Consider the following 13,206-nt stretch of genomic DNA (forward strand, 5'->3'; position numbering starts at 1 on the left):
ATGTTCTATTTGACACAACAAGAGAATTTCATGATAAAAAGCTGGCCGCAAAAGTATATTAGAAATCTGCATAAAAAAAGACAATCATAAATGAAAATGTACTAAAATTTAATATTTCATAAAAGCTGTAATTTAATTTGTTACAATAAAACACAAGAAGCAATATTAGAGTTGTTTTAGTATATTATATATTTCAGCTCTGAAATCCATAGAAATATGTTATCCTATAAAAGACTACCCCCCACCCCCCAAAGCATTATGCACAAAAATGTTTTCTTAATTAAATTTTAATGGCAAGATGACGGTAATGATAAACCCAGACGTTTTAAATATAAAATTAAGTCACCGTGACTCAAAAAGGTAATAGCCCCATTGAGTTCATTAAAGGGGATATACATCTTTCTCTCTCTATATATATTTATAAAGAAAAATATAAATGGTTGTTTTAGTGCTTGAGGCATTTTAGGAAAAGTATTTGGGAGGAAAGTCAATCTGAATTTGATTTTAATAATTAGTCTTGCACTATAACATTTAAAATGCATTCATGCTCTTGAGTGTAATTATTTAGGAGTCAAGTCATTGAGTCGCACGTGTGTAATAACCATTACAGGAAGCATTGACACAATATGTCTTGGTTTTAGGGCAAAATTCATTTTCATGGAACCTTGTGCAAACAGTATAATAGATATAAGTTCTTCACATCATACATAATACAAGAGAAGCCTCTTCAGATATGTTCATTTATGGTGGGAATTTGTTATTTTTGGAATGCTGGCATTTTCCAATTAGGCAACAGATCTTCATTCCTATAACCTAAAAAAGAAAAGCAAGCACACTTAGAACCAAAAGAATAGAAGTGCAGAATCCAATACAAATCAAATCATATATATTTATTTATGGGATTTTTTTAAAAAAAAATAGATAACCGGTTATAAACAATGTATTTGCTTATTTAAAACACGGGGGCAAGTTAAAATGTATCAACATTCGTAGTGAAAGTGCATAATCGTAGTGAAACCTCTTCAGCAAATTCTAAATATTACATTCAGCGATTTCTAAATATTACATCCAAGCTTATGTGAACTCTATGCTCTCTCTCAGGGCATGGGCTAAGGTTAAAGCTTTCCATGTCTCTGAATCCCATGGACATAAAGCAAGCATAGTAGTCTATTCCCCAAGAATAGCTTTGCATTCTGCTATTGAAGACCTAGCGCAGAAACCTAAATTGACTTTTGTATTGTATTTGCATTCATTATAGAATTGTCTTTATGGTATTCCCAATCCATTGTCATTCTCCTGACTACTTCTAAACATCACTCAGGGTGGTTCAACAGGATGCAAAATAGAGCATATAGATTAAAGGGGTTGTTCATTTTTAGATTAATTTGTACAGGTGTGGGACCTGTTATCCAGAATGCTTGGGACCTGGGGTTTTCCGGATAAGGGATCTTTCCATAATTTGGATCTTCATACCCTAAGTCTACTAGAAAATCATGTAAACATTAAATGAACCCAATAGGCTGGTTTTGCTTCCAATAAGGATTAATTATATCTCAGTTTGGATCAAGTACAAGCTACTGTTTTATTAAAAAGGAAATAATTTTTAAAGATTTGGATTATTTGCTTATAATGGAGTCTATGGGAGAGATCCATTCCGTAATTCAGAGCTTTCTGGATAACGGGTTTACGGATAACGGATCCTATACCTGTAGTATGATGTAGAGAGTGATATTCTGAGACAATTTGCAATTTAATTTATTATTATTTGTGGCTTTTGAGTTATTTGCTTTTTATTCAGCAGCTCTCCAGTTTGCAATTTTAGCAATCTACTTGCTAGGGTCCAAATAACCCTAGCACCCATGCACTGATTTGAATAGGAGACTGGACTATAAGGAGGGTCTAAACAGAAAGAGGAGTAATAAAAAGTAGCATTAATAATAAATGTGCAGCCTTACGAGCATCTCTTTTTAGATGGGGTCAGTGACCCCATTTGAAAGCTGGAAAGAGAAGGAAAAAAGCAAATAATTCAAAAACTATAAAAAAAGAAAAAATTAAGACCAGTTGCAAATAAGAATTAGCCTTTCTATAATATACTACAAGTTAATGAAAAGGTGAACCACCCATTTAATATTGTTTTCTACTACATATGCAAAGAATCAATTTATTATATAACCAAATAATGTTATGCTTTAGTATTTCAGCTTTATACTTCTAAAACTAAGTGACACAAAGCATTTTATTCACCAGCATTTGATATTCATCATCTCATGAAAAATGTCGACATGGACAGCTATCGTCCCATGGATTTCAGTGCCAGGTCAAAAAAATTCTAGTTTCTTATGTTTGAAATTGGGTATAAGCAGCACATTCAATAATGTATATGTCTCTTTGTTTTTAAAGTGGATCTCCAGGTTTATTCAAGCAGAAATCTAGAATAGTTGGTAAAAAATGCTAAACACATCACCTGGCTCAGAGCTGCTGCTTGAAGAGGACCTAAAGTAGCAGACATTTTGGTTTCTTCCCTGGTTTCTTCTTTTCCACTGGCGTTTTCCTATTTATTTGCCTTACCAAGTCATAAAAAATCTAGGATGTGGGAGAAAAAAAATCACTGTCAATGTTTAAATTTAAAACCAATGCATCACTCAGCAGGAAAAATCAGTAGTACAGACAGATGCTTAGTTCTAACAATATTTAAAATATTCTCCTAGCATTTGATATAACACACAGATTCACACCATCATCTGGAGTGAAAAGGTTTTTTTGGAGTTTTTCAGCCCAGATGATGGTCTCTGTGTGAGACCAAACATTGAGTAATAAACTTGATTCTTTAAATCCTAGTGCTGTTCTTTTTACTCAACGGCCGAAGGTCATGAAACTCAGAGGTTACTTCTAATATCCTCATTTTCCAACAAGGGGTACTTTATTTATTATAATACACAAGTTTTAGTAAGTCATGTAACAAAAATTACATCACTACTCACTGTTTATAACTGATGACATTACTGTCACCATTATATGGATATAACTTACAAGATATTTGTTGGGGGGGGGGGGGGGTGTGTGTGTGTGTGTGTGTGTGTGTGTGTGTGTGTGTGTGTGTGTGTGTGTGTGTGTGTGTGTGTGTGTGTGTGTGTGTGTGTGTGTGTGTGTGTGTGTGTGTGTGTGTGTGTGTGTGTGTGTGTGTGTGTGTGTGTGTGTGTGTGTGTGTGTGTGTGTGTGTGTGTGTGTGTGTGTGTGTGTGTGTGTCAACCTCTGGTATGATTAAAAGAAAATTTAATTAGGAAGCATACTTTCATTTTGATGTCGTGACTTTGCCTAATGAAAATATAAAAATACATTTTCCCATGTGCTTTATTTCTTTAGAGCAGTGATCCCCAACCAGTAACTAGTGAGCAACAGGTTGCTCTCCAAACCCTTGAATGTTGCTCTCGGTGTCCTCAAAGCAGGTGCTTATTTTTGAATTCCAGGCTTGGAAGCAACTTTTAATTGCATAAAAACCAAGTATAGTGCAAAGTAGAGCCTCCTGTAAGCTGCCAGTCCACTTAGGAGCTACCAATTAACCAATTACAGCCCTTATTTGGCACCCCAAGGGGTCTTTTCATGCTTTTGTTGCTCCCCAACTCTTAACATTTGAATGTGGTTCAAGGGTAAAAAAAGGTTGGGGACCTCTGCTTTAGAGACTCTGTAAAGGTCCACTTTTTTTCTTCACTGAATAGCCATTGTTTGACTATAGGCTGGTGACATGCTTCTTATAACTTCCCACTGGAACTTCCTCACAGGGTAAGATTTGTCACCTGCAGTTAATCTGTGCTACCCCAGGTGAGCCTTGATATTGTCTTACACTTCGATTGCTGCAAGTAAAACATATTATCCATCTCAATCACAGGAAAATGCTAAATATTGTAATTTTCCTAATTTAAGATAGATTGAGCAATTTGTATTACTTGTGGCAATCGCAATGTTGGGCAATGGGAAGATATTTTTGAAAGATTTGCCCCCCGTGGTAGTGCAGATTTAACATGGATGACTAATCTTACCGAGTGTCATTGCCCTTAGAAGATGGCATGGCCTGACAGTCAAATGGGTGCGGTATGATATCATGGTACTCTCAATAGCATAGAAATCTGCCTAGGTTTGTCATTGCCTGTAAGGAGATACCAATATACTATCCCAGTACAAGTATTACTACTATAGAAGAACAATTGCACAACTGCTGGAAAATGTGTTTCGAGACTTGAGACTTTTTTTTTCCCTACAACAAACCAATCAGGCTCATTTACTAACACTGAGAAAATTTATACCTGGTCAGTAACTAGTAACTAATAAGTAAAAAATTTAAGAATTCACAAACACCAGATAGTATAAGGTGATCGCTTTCAATCAGCAGTCACAAAATCCTGTGGATTTCATGTAAGCAAGGCACACTGAACCTGTTCATCAAAGCAGCATTGTATAAGCAGGAATGTATAATGAGCATTCAGTGGAGGCATTTCAGGGGTCTAGTGCCCCCCTTTCCCAAAGTACCACTGTGTCTTCACTGATTGCTCAAAATAAACGACTTGGGTGCTTTGATGAAGTTTATAGAATGCCACTTATATTCTGCATTGTTTTCTTTCTCAGCTACCATAAAAATAATAAAAGCAAAATAGTAATTGATGATTACCTTGGCATGTTGCCCAGCTGAAAATTTATCTACCGTTTGTAAATGAGCTTCAGTGACTGGGCAAAAACAGATAGTTAGAGCAGATTAAACTATCAGTAACACACAGCATGAGTGTGTTGTTTGCAGCCAAAAAAAGTGTTGGGTTGAAGAACTCATCTCAAAATAATTGTTAAACATTTAAACAAGTGTACAGGGGAAAAAAAACCAAAATGTTTAGGCTTACAATGGCCTTTGTCTAGTTTCCAAGGAACATAATAACTTGACGCATTTTTTTTTTTTTTTTTTAAATCAAAGCACCAATATATACATGCTTCTGTTGGGGTTGTAGTTGCCATGATTCCTTAAATATTGTAAGTAAGAAAAGGTAGCTCAGTAAAACAAAACAAAAACAATCTTGTGATGTGCTTACCTCATTTACATTGATCTTAGACTTGGCTGAAGATTCTAAAAAGGCACAGTTATTCCACTGTCTCGCTAGATTTTGTCCCTGCTCCTTGCCAACTACCCTTTCATCTTCCAAATCACATTTATTGCCTACAAGAATCATCGGAACCTACAAAAAGAAAAAACAAAACACATTTAGGTAAGAAATATCACATAGACGTGAGTTAAGCATTTTGCTGGAGTTGCATGTAAAGCATGGCATGGAAATATTCCATACCACAATGAATACCATGTATGTATGTGTGTGTATGTATGTGTATATATATATATATATATATATATATATATATATATATATATATATATATATATATATATATATATATATATATATATATATATATATATATATACACACACACACACACACACACACACAGGTCTGGAACCTGTTATCCAGAATGCTCAGGACCTGCGGCTTTTACGGATAATGGATATTTCCGTAATTTGGATCTTCATACCCTAAGCTTACTAGAAAATCATGTAAACATTAAAGGATCCCAATAGACTGGTTTTGCTTCAAATAAGGATTCATTATATCTTTGTTTTTATACACACACATGGCTTGTTTCACTTGCATGAGAGCTCCTTTGACCGCATGTGGTCTGTTCACAGCAAAATCATCCACATACAAGCAACCCCCTCAAATCAACTCCAGGACTTTTATCTGCTTAATTGATAATGACATAAAGTAATTGCCCACACCTGCCTATGAAATAGTTTTTGAGTCAATTATCCAATTGCTTTTGAGTCCCAGAAATGAAATGATTGTGTTAAAAAAAGGCTTTAGTTCCTCACATTTTTATGCAATCTTTTTGTTCAACCCACTGAATTAAAGCTGAAGGCATGCAGTTCAACGGCATCTGAGTTGTTTCATTTAAATTTCAGTGTGGTAATGTACAGAAACAAAATTAGAAAAAAAGTTGTGTATGTCCAAATATTTATGGACCTAACTGTACACACACACATACCCTTTTTTTCCTCCACTTAGGTAGGACTGATGCATGGACACTGCCTTGGCGGGGTGCATCAGCTTATGCATACTTTGTACAAACCATGTAACTAAAAGTGTCTCTTTTTACCAAATACAGACAAGTTTCCTCTAATCCAATTGTTCCTTAAAGTTGTATAATGACAGTGCTTGGATAAGTTGTTTAGTTCAGTATATGATTAAGCCACACACCCATGCACCAGACTGATTTTAATTGCAACACATGGATGAGCTACATTCTTTGTTTTTGTATATACTATATGGGAAAGTGACTTTACCAATACAGACAAGGTCCCTCTAATCCAATCGTTCCTTAAAGTTGTATAATGAGAGTGCTGGGATATATACACATACAAACCTTTAACCGTGCACCACTGGAATTACCTCATTTGGAGTGCTGGTACTCTGGGACAATATATATTCATAACCATGAGGAGCACCCCGAACTTTATAGGCACTCACCATCACCAAGTTAAGTCCGGGGTGCTCTTCATGGTTATGAATAATAGAAAGTATTTAGGAACACTCACAAATAAATCTTTAAGTGTCTTTATTCAAGATTTCACATAATCCCCCACATTTACACATTTCGGTTCTCCTGACGATAGTTCTAGGAGAACCCAAAATGCGTATATGTGGGAGATTATGTGTAATCTTGAATAAAGACACAAAGATTTATCCGTGAGTGTTCCTAAATACTTTCTATTATATATATATATATATAGATAGAGATAGATAGAGAGAGAGAGAGAGAGATATTCCCCATTTACCAACATATTCGTTTTAAAAGTTTTTTTTTAAAGAATAAATCTAGCATGACATTTTGCCCCTTTTGCTTTCTGAGAACCCTCAGACTATGAAGAGATGCCTACTGTGCATGGCTGATTGCAGAGGCAGTGAGCATGCCCAGTAGGATATCACACACTGGTGGAGTGGGAAGACTGGTGAAGAGCTATCTGCTGCAGTTCAAATTAATGTCCCAATGTGGCTTGGTGGACGTTTTTCAAAACCGAGTGGAAAAATTTAAACCAATGATTACATAAATTTATAATAAACAACATAATGTACTTACATCTTCTGTGTCTTTAACTCGCAGTATCTGTTCCCTCAAATCTTGCAAGTCATTAAATGTGGACTGTGCTGTGATTGAATACACTAGTGCAAAACCCTGTCCATTCTTCATGTATAAATCTCTCATCGCTGTAAATTGTTCCTGCAATAAACAAGATGCAGATCTGTTAGGGGAATGTCTCAACAGAACCCGACACTTATCGTCTCATAATGGAAGACAACAAGAAACAAAAGAGGAAATATGTTCACTTTAATATTTTTAATATTACAAAAAACTGCTTACTGTTCCAGCGGTATCAAGAATTTCAAGCATACATTGTTGTCCTTCCACTTCCACTTGCTACAATTCAAACAAAATAAAGCTTGGTTAAACATAATGTAATACAAGACTTAAGAATAAGAATATTTTGAAATTCATTAAACACAATATAAAAAGATAAATATGTTGAATCCCTGTCATAAGTTTTTTGAACCTGACAAAATTATGAACAATGAATTCTGCTGTCCATGAAGTAGAGGGTCTTTTTATACCTGTTGCAGCTATAACCTTTAAATTATAACCATTTAAGTGTTCCAAATGTAAAAAATCTATATCACTGACAAAAATACCAGAGTACCAATGTTATAGATAACTTTTCTAAGGAGCCCTATGGGAAAACATTTGGTGCGGCCCACGTTAACCACAGGAGCTTTACACACCTGTGTACTATATGAGTTCAATGAACATGTTAAACATATTTATGTTTTGTTATGTTAAAGCAGTTGTGTTCACTGTTTAAGTTAATTTCTGGTATGATGTAAATAGTGATATTCTAAAGGCAATTTGCAATTGGTTTTCATTTTTTATTAATTGTGGTTTTTAAGTTATTTAGCTTTAAAGGAGTAACAAAGTAGCAATAACAATACTTCTATAGCTTTAAAGAGCATTTGTTTTTTATATGGGGTCAGTGACCCCCATTTGAAAGCTGGAAAGAATCAGAAGAAAAAGTCAATTAATTCAAAAACTATATAAGAAAGAAGACCAATTGAAAAGTTGCTCAGAATTGTCAATTCTAGAACATACCAAAAGTTACCTTAAAGGTGAACCATCCCTTTAAACATTCCAGCTCAATAAGGAGACATGAGGCACACTGACTGAATTACTTTCTGCTTCTAACTGGGAAAAATGGAAAAAGCCTTACATATGAAGAAGCAGGTAGTGTGACAAACAGGAACAAAAGTACCTACCTATCACCAACAGCTCCTGCCATAGGCATGTCATTTCCATCACCTTAATCGGAAATGGTGACAGATAAGTAAATATACTTGTATCCAAAGATGCTCCATGCACTGCTGCATAGTGGCATTTAAAGCCACTGTGTCTGTCCTGCCTCCTTTTGGGAATCATGCACCAGGTCACCTACTGATACTGGGGTGCCATGAAGCTACTGTCCATCTGGAAGGTGGCGTAGCTGCAGGTTTCCACAGTGGCCAGCGCTAAGTGGCTCAACATATATGCCACCAAAAAGAACTGAAATTCCATGACAAGCACTGTCATGCTATAGTTGCCTGGAATCAGTAGGATTTTACAGACAACTCTCTCCCAGTATCTCCTTAGTGTGAATAATTTAGGACTACTGATCATGCCTAGCTTTCTACTATACCGAGAAACAGAATTCAAGCTGGAGAAGACATGTTGGGAGAAGACATGCACAGATACTCTGGAAAGCAGAAAGACATCAAGTCTCATACACAGGGCTAAAAGCTACCAACCTTGGGGGCTTAAGTATGGCGTCCACCAACCCAAAATTGATATTAGTCAGGAGGTTTGATTTCCCCTTGGAGGACAGCCTTGGTGCGTAACTATGTGGACAGAGGTTGACTATACTACTCTCAAAGACAAAAGCAAATATACAAAAAAGCAAGCAGATAAGCAAACGTGTTGCAAAAAATGTAGAGATGCTGGGAAGTAATGTTAATGATGTGTATGTTCTCCTGGTTCTAAGGAGGAAATGAAGTACATGTATGAGTATCTGGGATTTTCCAGATAAGGGGTCTTTCTGTTATTTGGATCTCCATACCTTAATTCTACTAAAAAAAGCATTTAAACATGAAATAAATCCAATAGGATTTTTTTGCGTTTGATACAGATTCAATATCATTGAAAATGGTCTTAGATACAGACCGAAACGTCGACCTGCTTTTTTAAATGTACTAAATAAAATGTAAGTTTTTTAACTTTTTGATGGAACACCTGTGTGCATCCTAATTTTTGGATTTTATATATATATATATATATATATATATATATATATATATATATATATATATATATATATATATATATATATATATATATATATATATGATCAAGTACAAGTTACTGCTTTATTAATATAGAGAAAAATGAAGTAAATTTTTAAAAATGTGAATTATTTTGTTATAATGGACTCTATGGGAGATGGCCTTTCCATAATTTGGAGCTTTCTGGATAACGGGTTTCTGAATAATGGATCCTACACCTGTATTTACAAATAAGGTATTTTAGAATTAGGAATAAGAATCACACACTAATACAGTATAGCTACACATGTTAAGACATTTTCCAAACAGGCATTACCTTTCTGTATGAATCTTCTATTGTTGGGTCATACTTTTCCACAAAAATTCCTTGAACAAACTGTACTGTCTATAGAGGAACAAAATAAATAAAGACAACAGTATATATTAGAGACAAACAAGCATGAAAAAAATAGGAAAAAAAACAAAAAACAATAGGGGCGAACATTTTGTAATCATATCTTGGTGAGGGATGAAAATGGAGGGATGAAGAGTATTGCTAGTTTTTACAAATCTAAAAACACTGCGTTAAGCACTCACATGGTTGTTTAGCCTTTGAACTGAATTTGCATGTGTAATACAATTATAGAAGGCTGCAATAAAGTAGAATCAACCATTTATAAAAATGTCCTTGCCTGCAAGATGTGAAATGGATTGACAAGCAACTGGAGAAGCTGTCTGTGCTAAACATCTGATTTTGCCATCTGTAAGATACTGTTCCCAGCTCAGTAGTTTGATAAGTGTTTTACTTTCTACTGGGAAGCTGTTACTACAGTCTTCCTCCTTACAAACAATGAGGATTTTTTTGATTTACAATCCATTCTATCACGTACAGTCTTTAGTCTATTACACAAAAATACAGACTAGCACAGACAAATCGTGCATCAAAATAGTTGTATAAACCATCTGTTGATAAGTCACTGGTAGTGACGAGCAAAATTTTTCACCAAGTTTCGCCCACAAACTACATTGGTGCTACTACACTGGTGCTTCCACTATTTTGCCTATGTACATTATTAGGTAGGTATTCATGCTAAAAATACTCAATTATGTAGGGACAAATATATTTTGGATAAAATTTGTGCTAGGCCCATTATGGATAGCTTAAAGGAGAAGGAAAGCTATGGAGGCATTTTATTGCCAATAGATTAGCTGCAAGCTAGAATGCTATATCTTTTCTGTAGAATGTTTTACCATATTTGAGTAAAAAGCTCTATGTTTGTTTAGGAGAGATAGCTTGGTGTGACATCCCTTCCTGTCTGAGTCTCTCCCTGCTCACTCATAGCTCTGGGCTCAGATTACAGCAGAGAAGGGAGGGCGGGAGGAGCAAACTGAGCATGCTCACGCCCGGGGCAAGGTGGTTTAAGCTGAAGGCAGGAAGTCCGATACAGATGCCCATAAGTACACAATAGAAGGAAAGAAATGCAGTGTTTCTTTTGACAGAGGACTCAGAGCAGCACTACTTTGAGGGTTTACTGGTATATTTAGGTGGACCTTTCTGATAAGGCTTACTTAGTTTTAACCTTTCTTTCTCCTTTAAAGAAATGGTAGAATACACGTGGTGTATTAAGGTGTTGCCCTTGAGGTGACATATTGTATTAGTTTTGTCAATCCACCATTATGTCCCTGTTACAAAGGGCAGCATAGTGGCTCAGTGGTTAGCACTTGCAGAGCTGAGGTCAGAGCTGTGTGTTTTTTTCTGTATACTCTAATTTTCCCCAACACTCCAAAAACATCCAGGCAGGTTATTGGCCCCTGATAAAAATTGACCAATGAGTGGTAAATGTGATTGGAACCTTAAAGGACATGTAAAGCCTACATTTTCCTATCATGTATATATATTGAGCATATCTTCCCCACCCAAGCCACAATTTGTTCTGCATATACCCCCTTCATTTGCCAGCGCCATCACATTTCCCTAAAACAAATAGCAGCTTTCACCCGGTGGCCATTTTCCCTCTGACACATCATCAGTAACATTGACATGTGCAAACAGGAGTTGTATGCTGTAAAGTTCACGCAATGCAGAATGCAGGTTTACACAGGCAGAACATACTTTGATAAAAAGTTATGCTGGGGTTGAGCACTGTAATGGTTAAGCTGAGCTCAGGAGAAAAAAAATAGGATCAGACAGCTAGAGCAGAGTTTCTATGGTAACCAGTAATGATATCTCTTCATTGGCTGTTAGACTGGAGGGTGTGTTTAGTAATCTGAGCTGAGAAGAACTGAGCATGCCCATAAATCAACAGCCAAAGCAAATTCCTGAGGGAGGGGGCTGAGTGGGCTAGAGGAGGAGAAGGATTTCTAAATGATTAAAGGGGACCCATCACCCAAAAAAATAATTCCAAATCCTATTTTATCATGTTAGTCAAGCAAAATGAACTTTAATTGCACTGTAAAAATTATTTAAATCTTGTTTCCTTTTACACTATTATTAAGACAAGCCTAGCATTATCTCAAAATCTTGAGGACGGGGGACCTGATGTCCATTCCCATGCACTGGCTAGACAATTAAATGGTGAAGAGAACAGGGGGAATGTGTGAAGTGCAGTGACATCTAGTAAGTGCTAATTGGAAAGTGAAAGTAATTGCCTGTTCCGCCTCTATTTTTATGTCTGGGTGACAGGTACATTTTAAGGGGATGCTGCAGTCTTACTGTTAATCTTTTAACAACAAGAGTGACAGTTATCTAAAGATTTCAAAGAGGCTGTTCACTGATTAAATTTTTGTGGAGAGAGTTTACATGTCCTTAAAGATTTTTAGCTTCACTGGGGCAGGGACTAATGTGAAAAATGTAAAATCTCTGTACAGCGCTGTGGAATATGCCAGAACTATAAAAAAAATAAAGCCATAAAAGGGACAGTGTACACCACTGTTCAACATGAACCCAAAAGGATGTAAATTGGAAATGCATTTTGCTTGTTTTATTTAACCTATAATTAATTAATTTAGACCTGTATAAAAAACCTCAGACACAGGAAGCAGTAAAGCAAGAGACGGACTCATTATATAGAGCACATTATTTCTCTTTAAAAAGCTAAGGACCAAATTACCAAAATTACATGTCACAATCCAAAACTGCGATGAGACAGTCTGACATTTTAGTGACTATTTTTCTTGAATAACAAAACATATTTTAGCCTTTTTAATTGGCTGTATTACATAAGGTAATTGTGACATGGAAAACTTACCAAAGCAGACTTTCCAACACCTCCTGAACCAAGGACCACGAGCTTGTACTCCCGCATGATGGGATTATTTTTGTTTCACAATAGTGCAGTCTAAATATCAAAAAACAATGTATTTAGTTTGTTTTGTTTTTTTAAGTGAACTATGGCACAGTATTCAACGTCTAATATTTTGAAGGGGAAAACCAACTACCCCTCTTCAAAAATTCTTACAGCTCTAGAACATTTTAATTGGCTTACAAGGTATATGATGTTGAAATTCTATGCCTCATTCTTAGACAGTAAAATGAGTTACTTACATGCACCTTTCAACTTAGGGCTCCCTATCAGATATATCTTTATTTTGCATATAGGTAATGTAACAGCACACAGCTGTAATAAAAGACTGGATGATCAATGACAAATAAAAAAAGGGAGAAATGTAAGTGACTAAAAACTAGAACCGTTGCCAAAAGTGTGCCAAAGGGTGCTTTTGTTAATACAAAAGGATTTACATAAACCCATTAAATGTCAGCCTCTTTTGCCACTCT

The 13,206-nt window shown here is 35.7% G+C and overlaps 1 protein-coding gene across 1 annotated transcript in view; it reads right to left on the reverse strand.

Annotated features, from left to right (window-relative positions):
- Positions 1-107: 107 nt before the first annotated feature.
- The window catches only part of rap1a.L (RAP1A, member of RAS oncogene family L homeolog), a 36,239-nt gene continuing 23,140 nt past the window's right edge, over positions 108-13,206 (reverse strand). Inside the window, 7 exon segments of the mRNA NM_001096755.1 lie at positions 108-813; positions 2,465-2,583; positions 5,073-5,216; positions 7,171-7,311; positions 7,453-7,509; positions 9,769-9,837; positions 12,680-12,769. Coding sequence (NP_001090224.1) covers positions 2,494-2,583; positions 5,073-5,216; positions 7,171-7,311; positions 7,453-7,509; positions 9,769-9,837; positions 12,680-12,736 — 558 coding nt within the window. The 5' untranslated portion in view covers positions 12,737-12,769 and the 3' untranslated portion in view covers positions 108-813; positions 2,465-2,493.

This window comes from Xenopus laevis, chromosome 2L (assembly GCF_017654675.1).
Source record: "Xenopus laevis strain J_2021 chromosome 2L, Xenopus_laevis_v10.1, whole genome shotgun sequence".
In the NCBI taxonomy this organism is placed as follows: domain Eukaryota; kingdom Metazoa; phylum Chordata; class Amphibia; order Anura; family Pipidae; genus Xenopus; species Xenopus laevis.